This window comes from Capra hircus, chromosome 26, assembly GCF_001704415.2.
Source record: "Capra hircus breed San Clemente chromosome 26, ASM170441v1, whole genome shotgun sequence".
Lineage (NCBI taxonomy): Eukaryota > Metazoa > Chordata > Mammalia > Artiodactyla > Bovidae > Capra > Capra hircus.
Window position 1 is genome coordinate 34,700,185 of NC_030833.1, and position 20,051 is coordinate 34,720,235.

The 20,051-nt window shown below is 43.0% G+C and overlaps 1 protein-coding gene across 6 annotated transcripts in view; it reads left to right on the forward strand.

Moving 5' to 3' along the window:
- SORBS1 (sorbin and SH3 domain containing 1) overlaps positions 1-20,051 on the forward strand; it is a 203,717-nt gene that overhangs the window by 136,142 nt on the left and 47,524 nt on the right. For 5 of the 6 annotated variants that reach the window (XM_013975107.2, XM_018041191.1, XM_013975103.2 and 2 more), the window contains 3 exons: positions 5,532-5,579; positions 5,698-5,827; positions 7,953-8,067. In XM_013975107.2, the coding sequence (XP_013830561.2) occupies positions 5,532-5,579; positions 5,698-5,827; positions 7,953-8,067 (293 nt within the window). Of the gene's footprint in view, positions 1-5,531; positions 5,580-5,697; positions 5,828-7,952; positions 8,068-14,344; positions 14,429-18,965; positions 19,032-19,612; positions 19,715-20,051 lie in introns of all 6 variants that reach the window. The other variant, XM_018041190.1, reaches the window with a different exon arrangement.

The window sequence follows — 20,051 nt, forward strand, 5'->3', positions numbered from 1 at the left end:
ACCAGCCAAGGGTGAAGTCCCAGAGACCAGTGTTTTCCCCTTGCTTGTGGGTGTGTCTTCAGGCTGTCAGGCTGATGGTGGTCACTGCCATCTCCTGGTGAAGTGACTCCAGACCCCACTTCAAGGCATCCTCAGGTTGTGGGGACATGTCACGTCACAGTCATCCATCTCACTGACCTTTTCCCCATTCTTAGATGAGGATGCATTCAGGCAAGGATTTAGGAGGCTTATTTTCTTAGGCATATCTATAGCTGAGTTAAAATAATCCTCCACTGGCCTTTCAGGATTTCTTAGGATAGCCTTATTTTGCTTGAGTTCGAGCAAATGGTTCTGTTGTGAGGTTGGCTGGCCAGGATCCTCTGCCCAAGCTCCAGCGAGTACTGCCCAGAGGCGGAGCTGAGTGCTCGCAGCGGTCACCTTTGGTCCCCTAACTAGAGCTGCCCAGAAGGCCTCCACTGAGTAAGTGCAGAAGTCTGACCGGTGAGATAGCGGAGCGAGGTAACCGTTAGTCCCTTTCCATCCTCAAGGGAGGAACGAATGCCTTAAGAGATGAGGCCGGTGAGTCGTCTTCTAGCCCTCTGGCCCTTTCAGACTCCTGTTCTGGCTGCTCCTGTCCTGTTCTACCTCGTTCTCTTTACTCCTTCACATTCAATTTTTTTTTCCCCTAAGTTTGTCTTCTGTAGCTACTCTGTATCCTATATTGATCTGTTTTCATTATTTAGAATTTGCTTGTGTCTAACCAGAACTTGGGTCTTCCCAGATGGTGCTAGTGGTAAAGAACTTGCCTGCCGATGCAGGAAATGTAAGAGACTCGGCTTTGATTCCTGGTCAGGAAGATCCTCTGGAGGAGGACATGGCAACCCACTCCAGAATTCTTAACCCGGAGAACCTCATGGACAGAGGAGCCTGGCGGGCTACGTCTATAAGGTCGCAGAGTCAGACACGACTGAAGTCACTTAGCACACTCACATACACTCAGAGCATAGACAGCTTTGGGGCTCTTTCCCAAGCCCCCTGGACTCTTCCTGACCATCCTGCCCTACTCCCCCTTTTCCTTATTCTTCCGCCCCAGTCCCACCCAGGCTGTATACCTGCCTCTGTATATGCCTTTCTTTGACCATTTTGTTTGTTGAGTGGGTGCGTTGTGTCTATCTTGACTCCTTTCTCCTTCCTTTTAAGTGTGTGGGGTAAAGCAGGAAAAAGAATTAACTTGAGCTGTGGGAAAAGATTGAGTTAAAAATGAACCACTGATAATTGGAAAAATAATTTTAAGTTTAAAGCCTAAAAAATGCATAGAATTGAAATTTAATTGATATAGGCAAGCGATTATGCAAATAGTGCTTTTTGCCCATCATCTCATTTTGGTCAATTACATACTTTTTAAAATAGAACAACCAGCATTTTCTCCAGTGTCTTTAAGATTATTATAAATTCTTAAAAAAATAGACAGAGGAAATCTCTTTTAGTCTATATAAAGTACTGTGGTTGAAAAGGCAGTTATGTGCCTCCTGGCAGTTTCAGGAGAGTAGCTATCCCCAAATGGATCCTCCAAGGACAACTGCCAAAGCCCAGAGGGAAACCATTGGTGTGTAAACATCTTAGCCCAGCAGGGGTCTTCAGGGCCCTGGGGTGAGTTGTTCACACCCAGTAAATACTGCTTGGCGGTAGAGTTTTCTGCAAGTCACTGGCACAGGAAGTTCTGGTGTCGCTGCCAAGATTTGCTGCTTGCTGCTTGGGGCTCTAGGGGACACAGCATGTGGCTCCACCTCTAGCAGGAATCACAAGATCCAGCTCCGCTGAGCCCACTGGGACTTTCTTTGAAAGGACTTGGAGAAATAGTGAAAGCAGGATTTCATGCACAGACAATATCTGTGTTCATAAACTGGAGAAACATTTCGTTTAGTGTGTCTTAACTATGGTTAAATACACACACATTTGGCTGGCTCTTTCGTTTAGTGTGTGTTAACTATGGTTAAACACACACACAGTTGGCTGGCTCCGGTGTATAGAAATGCAGAAGGTGAGCCTTACACCCAGTTGCATCCCCATCTGTCCCAGCATAGACATAGCCTGCCGGGAGAAGGTACAAGAAGCAGCAAGTGGAAGATGTAGCAAGCGTGACTCAGTTTTACCCATTTCCCTAGAGAAGAGCAGGAAGAAAGCTAGACGGATGGTGGGGTAACTCAAAAAACTTGCTTAAGTGTCACCAGGGAAGGGGTGATGTGGAAAATATAAGAGCAAAGGCCTCCAGGGCTAGAAGTCACCCAGGCCAGCACTGCAGTGTATGACTTTCACAACACCCTCCCCTGCCTCCTCCTCAATACAGAGTCTATTCTATTACAGTGGAATAGCTACAGTTCTCCCTGGAATCAGGCAGATGAGGCTGGGCTGAAGGTTACAACAGAGTCTGATCATCATCTCAGGGCTGAGTTGCAGCAGAGGTAGGGAAGTGGGGTTGGAAAGACCTGAATGCATTCTTGCTTTGTCTTCCACACTGTGCTAGGGGCAAATTTTCATAACCTCCCTGGGCCCTAATTTCCTTGTCTCTGAGATATATACTTACATACCTCCAGGAGTTTTTCCAAGGATTAAGTGAGGCAATATTAGTAAATGACCAGTTACTATTAGGCATTTAATAATGGGAGCACCTATTATTTTTATTCATAAACATACGTAAAGTTTTCTTCCGTTAGATTTGCAAGACAAAAATTCAGGGAATAAGTTATGCACCCCCCTGGCACTAGTCCATATTACTAATGTTCAGATGAATCTGGGCAACTTGAGTTTGCCCACCTGAAAGTCAGTGAACTGAAATCCACATGTCAGAGGTGGATCCCATGGACACTGGGAAAAATGAAAAGCTTGTTCATGGAGATGCCCCTGTCCTGTGCTACCTTGAGATGGAGGAGATTTCTTTTTCCACTTATACCAGATAAAGAAATTGCTTTAAGAATGTTCAGGCATTCACACTTCTCTCTTGTCTTCACCCCCTTCCACCCCTCTTCTTTCCTACTTCTCTTTCCAGCCTTGCTGTGTGGCTTGTGGGATTTTAGTTATCTGGCCAGGCATTGAACCCCGGGTTTTGGCAACGATAACACGGAGTCCTAACTGCTGGACCACCAGGGAAATCCCCTTCCTCCATATTCACACTATCAAAATACACAGATTAACTCCCCCAGCCATGCTGTCTTTTGTTTTTGTTTTTTGTTTTCCATCTCAGAACTATTTCTCACTTTCTTTTAACAAGTGTTCTAGAATTCCACATTAGAAAGCCCTAGGGAGCAAAAATCTTTAAAAAGCTGAGAATTAAAAAAAAGAAAAAGCCTTGAATATTTAAATGCTGTTTTTCCCCCGTGAAAACTCTGCTTTTACCTTCAGAACCAGATAATAGTTATAAATTAACCCTTACCTTATCATCTGTTGCTAGGTTGTAACTTCTCCATGATTCAAAGATAGACAGGGTTTTGAGCTAGAATGCTAGGCTGGATTTTAAACAATACCTACATTGGTTCCTAACTAAGCTAATTTCTCATTTGACAGGCACCATTTTTCCAATCAAATCACTACAATCAAAGCTAATTTTTAGTTTTCTTTGATGCTGTGGTCTCTTATGTGTATAATAATCAGAAGCTCTATTGAAAAACAAAAGCAGCCAAACACACAAGAGCAGGCAACACAGAAGTCTTCAGAAGAGTACTCCGAAACATCTATTTCTGGATCCCACTTTATCCCTTCTGCCCTATTTTCAAAAGTTAAATAAGCTCTCATGTTCAGTTTATAGCAGGGAAAGGCTTAGCTATATTGATAGAAGAACCTTAAGCTCTGTTCAACTTTAAGGATAAGAATTAGCCAATATCAAAGCAAAAAGGAGGAGGAAGGGAGGGAGGAGAAAAGACATCTCCATACCCAAAACCTTTCCATTTTTGGAGCTGGAAAACCTGGGACAGATACAATAGTGAGAGGGGAGGGGAGGTAGGAAGGGAAATAGAGATCCTGTTTTTGAATAATACTGGAAAGAATAGCCGTGTTAGCTTTATGTACATTTTATAAAATATTCTTGCCTTTTCGGCTTTGAAACTTAACATGGAGACAAGGACTGGCCATCAACATATTATATTGGGTTCTCTGACTTGTCTTTGTAAGCTAGTTCTTGTGCTTTGTTATTTAAAGCTGTACTGATTTTAAGAGGAGTTGGGTCTTTATTCCACATTCATGAATTCTGAATTCAGGTTAGTGAGCTATTAGAAAATGCAAGAGGCTATTTCAGCCTAACTCTTGTTGGAGAAATGCTTTGGAGGGGTCATCATGAATATAGTGACTAAATATCCTGGGTTTCCAGGGCAGTCCCAGCTGAAAAACCTGTTCCAGTGAGAGTACCTGTGGTCTCGTTTTTAGTTCCGCGCAGCCATGTCCACGAAGGGTTCAAGTCTTGATTCTGCAAGTCTTAGTGCCCGGGTCGGTGTTCAGCTTATTTGGAGACCTGTGCTTATGGTGACACTCATGGTAAAGAACCCACCTGCCAATGCAGGAGACGTAAGAGATATGGGTTCAGTCCCTGGGTCAGAAAGATCCCCTGGAAGAGGGCATGGCAACCCACTCCAGTATTCTTACCTGGAGGATTCCATGGACAGAGGAGCCTGGTGGGCTAAAGTCCATAGGGTGACTTAACAGATACACACACACACACCCCACCCCACCCCCACCATTGGAGAGCCATCTCCTACCGCAGAAACCTGCATGAGTTTGACTCAATCCAGAGTCACAATTTAGACACTGACCCCAAGTGGCACTTTTGCAGAGCAGATTATGCGTGGATCTGCCAAGGGCATGTGGGGTTCCAAGGCAGGAAGGCTATTCGAGGGACTCTATTCGAGGGACTCGTTTACAGTGGAATCAAAACAAATGATGACAGGGGGTTTCTCAAACTGTTTTCTTAGCTGCACTACCACTTTGCTAAATGATTTTGTTTTGGGTTGGCCCCAGAGTTCATTCAGGTTTTCCCATAAGCTGTTATGGAAGAAACAACGAACTTTGGGGCCAACTCAATATATGGAACCTTAGCATATGAAATGAGTCACAGCTGAGCCAGGCAACTAGAAACCGCACCTGGGGCCTCCCCATCCCACTGGGCAGGCCTGGGGACTCTGAAACTCAGCAGCATAGACCAGAGGCAGTGCCAACACCCAGGCATCCATCTCAGCCTGTTTCCCACTCAGCCAGGCTAGGGACCAGCTTTGCTTGTGGAAATTCTCTCGAGAGGACCTTTGGCTCTTGGTTCCCATGCGTTTCTGGGTGTCAGGGGCAGTCCTCCCCCAGGATTTGTGAGTGTACCTTTCTGACTACGGGTCTGTTCTGTTGGGTGGGTTCTCCAAACCCAGCTCTGAACTGTGTGGTTTGTCATGGTGTGGCTTCTGGTGCTTGGCTCCTTCTCTGGGCTCCCAGGTGTGGCTGGACAACGGTTGGTGTAGGATGGTGGCAGTTCTCTAACCTGAGCCGGATGTCTCCTAATTACGTTTTGTTTTGTTCACTAGATGATGACTCAGATCTGTACTCTCCTCGATATTCCTTTTCTGAAGACAGTAAGTGGCTTAGAATTTCTTGGTTGTGGGGGTGGAAGGGAGGGTGGTGGACGAGGGAAGGATCTTCCTGTTTTCATCCATTTTAAAAGTCTTTTGCACCCACTTTTTCATTCTCCAGCCAAATCTCCCCTTTCTGTGCCTCGCTCAAAAAGTGAGATGAGCTGCATTGATGGTGAGAAGGTAGTTAAGAGGTCGGCCACACTTCCCCTCCCGACCCGCTCTTCCTCGCTAAAATCAAGCCCAGAGAGGTAAGTGTTCTCATAAGCTCCATGATTTTAGGCTCTAATACACAATCTCTTTCTCTAAGTCAGGCAGCGTTGGAGCCGGGCGTCAAGCAGATCTGAGTTCGAATCCCTGCTCTATCACTTATTAGCAGTGATTTATTTTTTTGACTCTCAATGTTCTCATCTGTAAAATGGGGAAACATTTTACATTCCTCTGGATACTGCAAGGATAAAACAAGATAATGCATGTAACATATCCTGTAGTCCTGGCTCATCAGATGGGCTTAAATAATGTTGACAATAATTATCATCACTCTTTCCCTCTTCACAAGAGGAATATTGAACTATAAGATTTGTCATGTGTTTTAATACTCTCTATGCATACTGATGGGGCCCATAGCAGAGAATATAATTTTAAAATGAAGCTACACTTTTTAGTATCTCTTTATTCAACACGTTATCAAAACATAAGGCTTGACGGTTGAAATATTTGTCATTTGTTAATGCCCACACTAAATGACCCAGTTGTCTTTTACTGAGTCTTATTTATGCCCTTGGGTGGAGAAGGCAATGGCACCCCAGTCCAGTACTCTTGCCTGGAAAATCCCATGGATGGAGGACCCTGGTGGGCTGCAGTCCATGGGATCGTTAAGAGTCGGACACGACTGAGCGACTTCACTTTCACTCTTCACTTTCATACACTGAAGAAGGAAATGGCAACCCACTCCAGTGTTCTTGCCTGGAGAATCCCAGGGACGGAGGAGCCTGGTGGGCTGCCATCTATGGGGTCGCACAGAGTCGGACAGGACTGATGCGACTTAGCAGCAGCAGCAGCATACCCTTGGGAACAGCCTCCAGGGTATCTGGACCAGTGTCCCAGGCATCTCCCAGCTCCATTTTCTAACACTTCTCAACCCAAAATAGGTTCTGGCTAAACAAAATTATTTTCCCTTTAAATATACACTGTTTCATACCTCCAAACTTCTTCCATCTTCATGACAAATGAATGGCTATTTTTGAAATCCCACGTATATGTATGTGACATCTGCCTCAGAGTTTGATAACTAATCTGAAAGGAAGGCTGGGTGTACCTGCAAATCCTTACAAGTGCATTCATTAAGCATCTACTGGGTGCATTCTGTGTGCGATTGAACAAGATGCTATGGAGGCACATTGCGCACATGATCATTATCCCTGCCTTCAAGAAGTTTGTAGCATTGCAGGAAAAACTGATTATAATCACAGTGCAAAATGCAATTATGTGCCTACATGAAAATTTTACAAGTAATTTCCAAGGCTTCATGTATCCTCTGAAATCCCCCACTGGATCAGGTTAAGTACCTGTGCCAAAGGCTGCAGTTTGGGTGATTACCAGGGTAGGGTGTGGAATAGGGAAGAAGAACATGGTTATAAAAACAAGTAACGTTTCGAACTTCCGTGGCAGCTCAGTGGTGAAGACTCCATGCTTCCAGTGCAGAGGTCGCATGTTCAATCCCTGATCGGAGAACTAAGATCCCACATGCCACACGGTGCGCCCGAAAACAAACAAAACCAAACCAAAGTGTTTATAGAGTGGTTACTGTGGGCCTGGTCTCTTGCAAAGTGATTTACATGCTGAGACATACTGTCTCATTAATCCTTGCAACAACCGCACTTAGCAGCTGAGTAAACTGAGTTCAGTAGAGGCTGAGTGCTTGGCCCAGAAGAGCCAGCTAGCAAGGGCTGTAGTAGGGTTGGAACCACAGCTGCCTGGCTCCGGGTCCTGCATTCTCTCTCACTGCACCAGCCTGAGTGGGAAGTACAGGCATGTCTGGGAGGTGATAAGCCCCTGAGAGCAGAGCAAGGTGAAGGCTTTTTTCCAGAGCACACTTTGCAGCTACAGCTGCTGCTTTTCTTCCCTTTCTTGTCTCCCTGCTTCCCGGTGCCTGGTTGCGAGTACAGGACACCTCAAGCCTTTTGTGAAGCAAACACAGGGATCTAACTGGTTATTTGAAGAAGGAAAGCAGCACAACTGAACACTTTGCGCAGAGTCCCATTTTGTGCCTCGGATATAAAAATTCCTTGATTAAACTACAGTCGGCCAAAGTCGTCAGAACAGTTGGATGCCAATTTTCATGAGAATAGCTCTAATAGGATTTTCTTTCTACAGGACTGACTGGGAGCCCCCAGATAAGAAAGTGGATACAAGAAAATACCGCGCAGAGCCCAGAAGCATTTACGAGTATCAGCCGGGCAAGTCCTCTGTTCTGACCAACGAAAAGATGGTAATGTGCATATTAAAGTGCTTTTGTCTCGCCCTGCCCGAGTTCTTTAATCCGGATGCATTGTGCGCTTGGATTACATTCTTTCTCCATTGAGATAGACTTGCTTTGTGTAGAAGACAGTGGCAATATGAAGTATTTTTACTCTTTTCATTTGGCAGGTGTTCACAAAATAAGTGCTGAGAGTCTGCATTGAAAGAATCCTCTCATTGTGGCTTTGTCGCTCTTTTTGTGCATGATTTTCACTAATTTTAAGTCTGCTAGTGTAAAGGTTGATTTTGCTGCTTTTTTAAAAAACATCTAACCATTCGTTTATCGGGCTTATTACTAACCGGACTAAAATTGTAGTTTTAGAGGTGACTCTTACTTGAACGTGCATACATTTTGTTGAAGTTACAAGTACATCATTAAAAACCAGATAATTAATATGATGATGTTACTTGGGGGGGAAAAAGCCCCAGGCTGTTAGACTATGGCTTTTAGGTCTTCCTTTTCTGACAAGTTGAATAGAGAGGACACATTGCATGTTCCATCTGATTTGTGGTTTCCTACACAAGTTCACATCTCCAAGCAGTTATCAGTAGGGAGAATGGCCTGTATGGGCAAAGGAGGCCACCCTGTAAAGACAAGGGAGAATTTTTACGAACTGGTGAGTTTCATATCTGCCCGTCACACTTCCTTTTATTCACCCTTCATTAGAACAAGCTGGTTTCAGAATTCTGATCATGGTTAAAGGGACCTCCAAGGCTCCACAAACCCTGCAGCCCTCTGGCCTTTCTAGCAGGAGGGAATTGTCATGCTGGGAATTGATTCTCATTAAAATGCGGTTACCACACTGAGTCCAGAATAAGAAGGCCCCTGAAATGTGGGTTCAAATTCTTCTCCCTCCGCCTCTTTTGCTGTACATGTTTTTAAGGAATAATTGATTTGACTTTTACTAAAATACAAAGGTGACATCTTTAAAAGCACAAAGGGGTAAGTAATTTTAGTTAGGAAAAAAGGTTCAACAGTTCACCAAAATGCTTCAGAGTTGTCATTCTCCAGCATTTACTGTGCACCAAAGTTATTTTAAGCAAAAAGTTCTGAGAGGAGTAGAGAATTTTGCCTCTGTCTCCTCCCTTCACTGCAGGTTCTCTCTCTGTGAGAAGGTAATAAACACGGAAGGTAACCTTCCACACAGGTCTTCCTAGAAAGAAAGTTATGTCCTTGAGTTTGTTCCTGATACTTGAATAACAAGCAAGGGACATACATCACGTATCCGTACACTTCCGTGCTTCCAGACTCTGTAGGCCCCTGCGTGCTTTTGTTTTGGCGATATTATTATTAATTTCTCCTTTGTTTCTTCTTCCCTTCCTTGGTTCCTAGTAATTTGACCACTACTCAAAACTAGGGGGGAAAAAAACCCCAAATCCATAATTTTGTGCTCATTGATACCACAGCAGTCACAGTATCCTCCATATCATAGTCCTTGGGAGCATTTATATTGTTTTCACAAACCCTGAGAAGTAGCTCACTCGCCCACGGGCCCCACTTTGGAGAGCTGTGATGACCCTACGCGTAGATGGTCAAGCACCCTCTGGCTGTTCCCACACAGGAAGCCCCTCCGGCTGTACCAGGGCCTGGGCCAACCAGTTAGGACGTAACACCCAAGGCCGGCCGCAGAGGAACATTGCTGCCCAGCTGTTTCTTCCCAAAGAGTAGTTTTTCATCTTAGAGAGAATCTTCATCTTTTCATAGTCTGTTCTTCACAGAGGTGGCATCAGTCCTTCATCTTTGAATTTTTCTTCCTGCTGTTTTTGCCATGTGAACAGGAAAGTTGGAATGGGAGTTGCAGTGTGAGTCCCGCCTCTTGGTTTCAGTGTTTGGTTTGCCAGAATTTGAGGGGCCCCTTCTTCCCCAACCACCACCACCACATTCACACACATGAGCACACGCACACGTTTTTGTGGTGGTTAGCTGTGAATAAGTGTACCAACTAGAGACAGATAGAGGATCTAAATTTTCTCCCAGAAAGGCACATCTTTTTCTTATGGGGGAGAATCCCTATTTCCCCCCAGTGTTTTTCCAGCTGGAGGTGCTTATGTCTGCTTAAGCCTGGGCAATTTGAACTGGGACCTCACAGGCACATCTGTCCTGTTCGCACAGAGGGCTGAAGGGTAGACTCTGAAGATTGCCTTAGCATTCATCTTGTCCCTGCAGCAAACCCACAGAATCCCAGACAAACACTGTGCTACCTTCAGAAGATTCGCAGGAGATTTGCAGCCATGGTGACCTGTTCAGCTATTTGACAAACTCATATGAAGGTCTTTGTTACTGTTTGGCCTCCCTCTTATTGTCGTATGAGCCCATTTTCTTCTGGTCTTGGAGTTGGAGAGCTACTGGTTGGTCCCTGCTTTGTGAGAAATAGGTGTTTTTCAGGCTGTGGTCCTTTTACATACTTCCCTCCCAAGTCCCTTACAGAACTGAACCTCAGCTCAATTCAATAAATATGTACAGTTGACCCTTGAACAACACAGGTTTGAATTGCACAGGCTTAAGCAGACACAAGCACCTCCAGCTGGAAAAATTGCACAGTCAACCTAATTGTGGATTCTTTTCAGTAGTAAATGTTATAGCCCTGCACAACTGCAGTTGGTTGAGTTTGTGGATGTGGAGGAAGCCTGGATACTAAGGGCCAGTAAATTATACTGTAATTATACTGTAAATTATACTCGGATTTTCAACTGCATGCATCCCTGAGGCCCAGGTTGTTCAAGGGTCCGCTTGTAGAATTAACATTTATGTCCCAAGCCCTGGGTTAGATGTTGGGGTTCCTGCTCCCATAGGGATAATGTGAGAAGGACAAATGTAAAAATCGTTATTATAAACACAGTATTTATTTGAAAGTGTAAAACATGGGGATTTACCCAGCTTAGTTTCTTCCCAGTTCAGAGTCACCTTGGGCTCCTTCCTGACTTTTCAAGTCTGTCTCTTGCCCTTATGTTAGCTTGGTATCATCTGCAAACTCAGCAGCCCCACCCCCTTCTCCTGGAGAGGATGAGAAAAGTAAGCAGCACTGGACTAGGAATTGGAAGGTTTCTGAGTTCCAAGTTCAAATTTGGACATTGCCTTATGTCTGGGGGCATCACTTAACTTTTCTGAACAACCACAGTGTTTTCACCTGTAAAATGGAATTAATATCTGGCCTGCCAACCTCACCGGAGCATTGAGTGAGAGGGTCACATGTGATAATGTGGGTAAAAAAGATCTGTGAGTATAACAAAGTGCCATGTAAATGAACACGCCACATTCAGATTCTTTAATTACAGTCTGAAGCTAGTCTCCAGCTCCCATCCAAGCAGCAGAACTATTCTTCTGAGCGATCAGGCATTTTCCTCCTGAGTCCTCTGCCTTTTCTGAGCATTTTTCCAAACTGGGAAAAGATAGCTCCCTGTCGCAGAGACCTCAGCCTGGCTTTGTGAAATCTGCTCTGCCTGCCAGAACAGATAGCCTGCTCTCCATCCAGAAGTTCAGTTCAGTTCAGTCGCTCAGTCGTGTCCAACTCTTTGCGACCCCATGAATCGCAGCACGCCAGGCCTCCCTGTCCATCACCATCTCCCAGAGTTCACTCAGACTCACGTCCATCGAGTCCATGATGCCATCCAGCCATCTCATCCTGGGTCATTCCCTTCTCCTCCTGCCCCCAATCTCTCCCAGCATCAGAGTCTTTTCCAATGAGTCAACTCTTCGCATGAGGTGGCCAAAATACTGGAGCTTCAGCTTTAGCATCATTCCTTCCAAAGAAATCCCAGGGTTGATCTCCTTCAGAATGGACTGGTTGGATCTCCTTGCAGTCCAAGGGACCCTCAAGAGTCTTCTCCAACACCACAGTTCAAACGCATCAATTCTTCGGTGCTCAGCCTTCTTCACAGTCCAACACTCACATCCATACATGACCACAGGAAAAACCATAGCCTTGACTAGACGGACCTTAGTCGGCAAAGTAACGTCTCTGCTTTTGAATATACTATCTAGGTTGGTCATAACTTTTCTTCCAGGGAGTAAGCGTCTTTTAATTTCATGGCTGCAGTCACCATCTGCAGTGATTTTGGAGCCCAAAAAAATAAAGTCTGACACTGTTTCTACTGTTTCCCCATCTATTTCCCATGAAGTGATGGGACCATCCAGAAGGACAGTCCCCTATTTGTCCATTCTGTGCTTGGACCTAGAAAGGAGTTTTCAGTGCAGAATCAAGTGCTGCGTGGTATTTATTACCTCTTTAGCTTTCTCTCTGGGCAGCTCCAAGGGCTAAGGTTGGCTGCTCTGGGTGCAAGCTGGTTGACATGCCTCCTGATTCAATTCTCAACCCATCATTAACCTTGGTAATAAAACAATCTGTGAACAACCTTTGACAATAAAATGGGTTGATTCTTTCAGAACTGAGTACCAGGACATTCAGGCAGTTTTCTGAAAAAGTTGGTACATTTTATTAGAAAAAAAAAAAAAATTATTCCCAGGGAGCAGTTCATAAGTAGTCTTTTAAAGTAATAAACATGAAATAGGTTTCACGAAGCCCCATCATACTAGGACCTAGGGTGTCCCCATGTCTAACCTGACCCTCCTAAATGGTGGTGTCCTTGTGAGTACTGCACCTCATTTCGCTGAATAAATATAGATTCCAGTATTTTACAGAATTACAGAATCCACTGAGATGGAACACACATTCTCCAGATTTTAAGCTCCTCTGCCCCTAAAGACAGTTGGAAGAAGGTTTAGTCTGGATGCAAGAGGACAGAATGTTTCAATACACATTTTCCTTTGATTTCAACTGACTTCTATTCAGTTAATTTCAGTTAAAGAAAAGTTATCTATCAGATCTTCCTCGGTTTAAAGCAAAAGTAGAAATAATAGTAAAGATCCTTATTAGGGGTCTTAGAGACCGGTGAAGGTCGCTAAGAAAGTTTACAGCCATTTCAACAAGCTGCAAAAGCCCCGTTACCTGAATGTTAAGAAAAATGTGTCCAGAGGAACTGCTTTGTGAAGGAGTCACTTGGAGATGTGTCCCCAGGACGTGCGATTTCCTTTCTATGTGTTGTGGCCCCGAGGGCATGTTTCTTACGATGTTTTCAATCTCAATGGAAAATGTATATTTTCTATTTCATATTGTCAGGATATCACCATTTCTCTCTTCTGTGACAATTAAGCTTTTTTGAAACATATACACATAAGAATTAAGCCTTGAGCCTCTAACACTTTCATCTGATGTGATCGTATCTCCAGTTTATTAAAGGGAAACTGATTTGCTTTCCAGGCACTCATTTTCCAACTAATTATTTCCAGAAACATATGCTCTTCCACAGAGCAAGGTACCAGAACTTTATAAATATTTGACGAAACATGAAATCCCAAGGAATCAAATTATCAGTCTGTGAATTACCTCTTAGAGCTGTATAAAATGAGAAAGCTAACTTATTTTTGTAACATAACCCAGAAGTTTCTCCCCTGTGTTGTACTGCTATCTGTCTTGTTCAGCTTTTTCCTTTTTTTCCCCCCAGTTCTTTAACATTTATCTCTTAAAGCACAAGGTATATCTGTCTGTGTTCATCCCCCATGGATGCTTGTTTAAAATGTTTTTTCACTTGTGTCTTCTGTTTTTACTTCCATCATTGTTCACTTTACTCTGTGTGGGACTGGTTTCTCACCTACTCATGTGCCATTAAAGATGCAGTATTAACAAATTGGCTTTTATAAAAGTGTCAGTATTTGCTGTTGATTTTTGAAAACCTGAAGACAGCCTTGCAAATAAGCACTAAAACCGTACTAGCCCATAAAAAGTGTTTGCTCTACTCATCTGGCGTAGATGGCTAAATGTTTGGTGTGTTCACCAGGTTATTTGCTTGTAACTCTTAGCTCTTTGGAAAGAGGAAAGAGGGGCTCTCTTTTCTCCCACCACTCTGACAGTTAAGGAAAACTGTCATGCCCGTGTCCAGATGTGTTGAGAGGGCAGCCGTGGGGTACAGTGCTCTCCATATGCGTCCCTCTGCCTGGGGACGAGTGAACAGTTCCTTCACTGCTGCCTACCTCAGTGTGCCTGTTTTCATAAACACATCCTTTCCTGCCCGTTTCAGCTCCTGATTTTGCTCATGTCTGTTAAAAAAAAAAAAAGAAAGGTGATTGCTGCTGTGGAACGCAGGTGCTATATGTTCCTGGAAACCACTGCATCTCTACTGGCCGGTTCCTATGTAATCTCTGCATAATGTTCTCCTTCTTTCTTCCATTTCCCTGTCACCAACCCCTATAGAGTCGGGATATAAGCCCAGAAGAGATAGATTTAAAGAATGAACCTTGGTATAAATTCTTTTCGGAATTGGAGTTTGGGAAACCGGTAAGTTTAATAGCTTCAGTGGTTATAGACACCTTTTTAAGTAATGCTGTTGATGCATTGTTGCTGCCAGAGAACCAGATCTATTTGTAAAGAGTTCAGGAAGTGGGAAAGAGTTTTGTTGGCTGTCAGTGGTGGGATTGGCTGTTCTCATTACAACCTGTGAGCTTTCCACTGCTTTACTTCACCAAGAAGGGACAGTGAGCTCTGGGAAGTGTTTCTTGCTAGAAGATTTCAGGGAGATACGGCTAAATCATTGCTTGTCTTAGGACCTCTCACCACTAGCAACAAATGTCACACACCTTGTAGGCTGCATTATTTCAGGCTTCGGTTCAGTCCCTTGAACAAAGGCTTCACAGTGTGCTGAAGACAAGCAGGAAAAAGCGTATACACTGAGAAAGGCCAGCAGTGTCCCTGTTTTAAATAGAAATTTTAGAAACACACATGTAACAGAAGGGACAAAGCAAAAGGAAAAGGGCCTTTCTGTGCACAGGTGGTCTGAGAATGCTCCCCTGATACAGGCAACTTTTAAGAAATGATCTCTATGAGGTAGGGATACTATTTCCCAAAATTATACATGCGAGTTAGGAATTCTAGCAAACTTAGTATTCAGCCCAATAGCCTACAAATTCCCTGTGATGGATCTGAGTTGGCTTTGGTACAAATTGATTTTTGGCACTTCAAGGAGGATTTTCTTGGCCTTGCACCCAAAGGAGTATCAAACAGAAGGGAGAACTGAGCTCATTTTTCCACTGGACATGACTGGAAACTGACTTTAAAATTTCAGTTACTGTAAAGTCTCAATTTTTACAGCTGCAGAAAGAATTTACAGGTAGAGAGATTAAGTGTATAAAAATAAAACATTTTATTAGATGTTTGTATGAGGCTTTAAGCATTGAATCTGGCATTTGAATCACATGGTTTAGAATAATAGTTGTGGTTTTTTTTTTTTTAGTAGATAGCAATAACTTTATAGTTCAAGAAAATGTTAAATTTCATAGTATACTTTTCATGAAGATGAAGACAGAGGAATTTAGCTGGTGCTCTGAAGTTGCTCATTTGATTTAGCCATGATGAGCTTTGTTGGAATGTTCAGGCATTTTCAGAGTGAGGAGCACCTGACTTGTAAACACTCCATTTGTAGGAACAGGCAGTCGTACTTTGTCTTTGTCACCTACTATCAGCCAGGCAGCCTTGGATGAACAGTGCCACCTAGTGGTCAGAAGCGAGGGACGCATCCAACCCAAAGCGTGCCCAGTCTCCTCCCCTCCCCAAAACTTTGGTGCACACCTCACTTCTCCGCTCTCCCTTTTTTCTCTGCTGTCCGCCATTAACACACCAGTGAAGTCGACCTCTCACAGTTTTTTCCACGTGCAGAACTTTAGCAATATCCTAATCTTTTTCTTAAAACCTGCTCAGTTGTCTCACAATAGAAAAAACCTTTGGGAATGTGTTCCCCCCACCCCAAAAGGCGATGATTAGTACATGCAATAATAATGCCATACTTTCATCAGACAAATAAAGTGATATTAGCTTTATTTTTTTTTTCCAAAAATCCAATTTATTATCCAGAATTAGCTATAACTAACAATTTTTCATAAACTCCAGTTATAGGTATTTTTTTCCCTGAGGGAAACTAGAATTTTAAGTCTTTGGTGAGGCTATAATTAAACAGTATATTTTAAGTCAAAGAAGAGGAATCATCACACATGTACAACACCTAGTAGCAGCGGAAACCAAGACTAATTTATATTACAAAGTAAAAAATGCCAAATATTAAGAGAAAGTCATAGCATTAAATTGTTGATAATAAGGAGCCTGTACCATTGATTTTTTTAACCCTGTTGAGAATCTATAATTTCTAGCCATCTCCTCATTTGCCAGATAACTAGTTTTACTGAAATATTAACTTTTAGGGAAAGTTATGAAGCTGGAATCTGTCATTGTAATTAATACTCTTTCTGTTAGTAATTGACAGCATTTCAGTCACAGTGTGCCTAGATAGGCTCTGTGAATAGCTCAGTGAATTAATTGTCTCTATGGGAAATGGTAGTCTGAACACCACACAGCCAATCCAGACAAATGTTGAGAAAACAGTCCATCTGTGTACTGGGACCTTCCTGTAATTTGTGTTCCTACCCTGTTGTCCCAACTGACTTTTAATTATTTAAAGACTTAGAGATACTTTTCTCCAAAATGCCATTTTCTCTGAAGCCAGAATATTCCTTACATAGACCTTAGATTTCTTAAATGGGACTACTACTTCTTGTGTAAGTCTTTTAAAGTCATAAAAGATGATACTTTTGAAGACTTGCCGGAATAGCTTAGTCAGTGCCCATATCCTGAGGAATATCATTGAGATGAACAGGTCCTTATGATGTGAGGCATAAGGGTGAGCTTGTTACCTGGTTGAACCAAATTGATGACTGGATAGTACTCCCAGGGCTTGGGAGGAAGGTGTGATGGGGAGAATTTGTTTTCTTCTCTTCACTTCTCCTATCCCAACCAACTCTGAGCCATTAAGAGATAGAAATAAGAGGGGTATAAACCATGGAAGTTGTTTTGGAGGGTTTTTCAGTCATTTGGGAGCAGAATGAAATTAAAACTCCAGTCAAATCGTGTGGATCATCGTTTCTCCTTTTTATTCCACGTGAACCTAGGACACACTTCCCAGCAGTGTCCCTACCCTGCAGTCCCAGCCAGCCAGAACTGTAGATGTTTACCCTGCACTCCTTTTTTCCTCAGCCCCTTCACTTAAAGCCACCCTGATTTAGTGAGCTGAAGCTTCAGTAAACCCTGACTATAATACCTTTTAGGTCTAACAAATTGTAGAGTATCAGCTGATTTAGACTTCAGGGACCATTCAGGGAAGATGATTTAAAACTAATTTTATTTGTAAGCACTGTTTAATATTTTGCAGGAAGTAAATGAGTAGGGCTACCATCAGTGACTTGAAAAAGTCTCCATCCCCAATAAGATTCAAGTGTATTAAGTGCTTAAAGATGAGTGATAATTGTCAGTGGCACTTACTCTATAAATTGCAGAATATAAGCATACCGAGATCACGTTACTGACCTGCTGATGTTAGTGGTGAAAGCGCCTTGGAATCAGGTTACTTTTCATCTATAAATTCATTACAAAGGGCCTGGGTGTCAGCCTTTTCTTCTTCCTCCCTCGCCCCTAAAATTTCGACAAAATTGATGTGATTTCTGTAAGTAAGCTCAAGGTGAAATTTAAAACTAATTTGAATGCTGCCACAGAGTTGTTTATGATGAAATTTGTGCAGAATGATAGGAGTTACTAATGAACTCATGTCCTCAGAGGTCATTGTGTAAGAAATTTCAAGTCTAAACAGGCAGAACAAAAAGGTGTACAGAGTGGGAAAGAGATTGCAGATTTAGAAGTACCTTGTAACTTCCAGATGTCCTCTCCTCTGGATCCCTCTTGGGGCTTCCCTGGTAGCTCAGCTGGTAAAGAATCCACCTGCAATGCAGGAGACCCCGGTTCGATTCCTGGGTCAGGAAGGTTCCCTGAAGAAGGGATAGGCTACCCACTCTAATATTCTTGGGCTTCCCTGGTGGCTCAGATGGTAAAGAATCCACCTGCAATGCAGGAGACCTGGGTTCAGTCCCTGGGTTGGGAAGATCCCCTGGAGGAGTGCTTGGCTACCCACTCCAGTATTCTTGCCTGGAGAATTCTGCTGGACAGAGGAGCCTGGTGGGCTTCAGTCCGTGGAGTTGCAAAGAGTGGAACATGACTAAGCAGCTAAGTGTCCACACTGGATCCCCCTTAAAACAATTCTCCTGGCAGATTGTTACTTTGGGAATACAGCTCATTCTAAGGAGAGTGAAAGGAGAAAAAGAAAATAACCTTACAGTTCACTGTTTAAATTCAAAGTATAAATTCTTTCTTCTAAGAGAGATGGAAGGTCTGATTCTACCGTCAGCAATGTTATCAAGTCTTGTTAAACTGTAAGAGATTTAAAAAATTATCTAATGAAATTGTCTAGTTATACAGCACAACATTTAACATCCGTTTTATGCGTGGATTTCCTTGCCACAAATCACAGAAAGCACATTTAGCACCATTTACCGACCCTTGGTTAGATCTCCAAATTCACACATTTGTGAAGACATGATAAAGTTTACAGCGGGAAAGACTACCTCCAAAGTGTAGGCTCACAGTGTCAGTCTTAGTTGCCAAAGAACAATGTGGAATTGAAATGTTTCTGTTTTCATTCAAATTGGTGTTAATGCTTTTTCTTTGTTCTTTTAAAAGTTTTCATTATTTCGTATCCAACAGTGATTTCCCTGAGACCTAGATGTAGAAACAAACCTCCCACTTCACGTTTCCGGCTCCCAAGAGCTCCGTGGGGTCCCCAGGCAGCCTCAGGAGGCAGAGTGCCTGCTCCTTCTGTTTTTACACTTTTCTGTGTTGAGACAGTTCTCCTAATGTTGCCCCTCTTTGTTTGAGCCGGTCTCCATGTTTGTCTTTATGTCTTTATGCTCATTTCTTCATTTCCTCCTCTGCTTCCCGTCAGCCTCCCAAAAAGATATGGGATTATACTCCTGGAGACTGCTCTATCCTTCCTAGAGAGGATAGAAAGGTAATTCCGCTGTGCTCCTCCTGCGGGCTGTGTGTATGCTCTGGCCTGACTAGTGTGAGTGTGTTGTGGGGTGTTCTTCTTTTAATAAATCCCCTCCTTCCCCCCCCACCCCGTTTTTGTTTTTTTTTTTAACTTGATTATAACTTTTTGTTTTTGGCTTGGGATAAAACAGTTTAACAAAGTCTCTAAGACTTATACTAATATGTAGAGGTTTTAAAAGCAATTACTTATTCTACTGACATATAGTATGTCTCATAGTCACCATACTCTGAAAAGAGAGAAAAATAGGTGTTTCCTCAAAGGTAGGTTTTTGTGGAATATGTAGTTCCTCTCTTTAGCAAGTAGAGTAGCGTTTGGAGCTCTGATTGCCACAGGATTTACATTCTCGCTGCCTAATGCTGCATTCTCGGTTTTCCTGCCTTTAACTCCTTTCTAGTAAGCTCTTGTGTTTCAGTTGTGCCCATCTTTGCCTTATTAATGTATGACACTAAACAAACTCATTTTTCTAATGTAATCTTCCATGCTGTCTGCCTTTCCTCCTAACTAAAACGCTCTTTCCCATCTTTTCTTTCTTGAACCAGACTAATCTAGAAACTGATCTCAACCTCTGCCAAACAGAATTAGAGGCAGATTTAGAAAAAATGGAGACGCTTAATAAAGCACCCAGTACAAACCTGTCACAGGTATTTCTGAGTTTTTCTCATGCCCTCGGTTCCCTTTGCTCTCTTCTTTGTTCTGTGGTTTTTGATGTAGTCGGGGTGATAAATGGTTATGCTGGTTATTTTTAAGCTGCATGGCTCTCTGAGTCCTGGTTTAGATCCCCCTTACCCCCAACTTAATTTTTGCTTGGATTTTTTTTTTTTTTTTTTTGAGCTTGGCATTTTCCTTACAGGGGATTTTTCAGATATATATATATATATATATATGCAGCCTGGCTGGTGATTTAACTGCTCCCCTGCTCTTACATTCCTCTTTCTTTGCTTTCAAGGGGTCACCCTTACAGCTCCCCTCTGCCTTCTT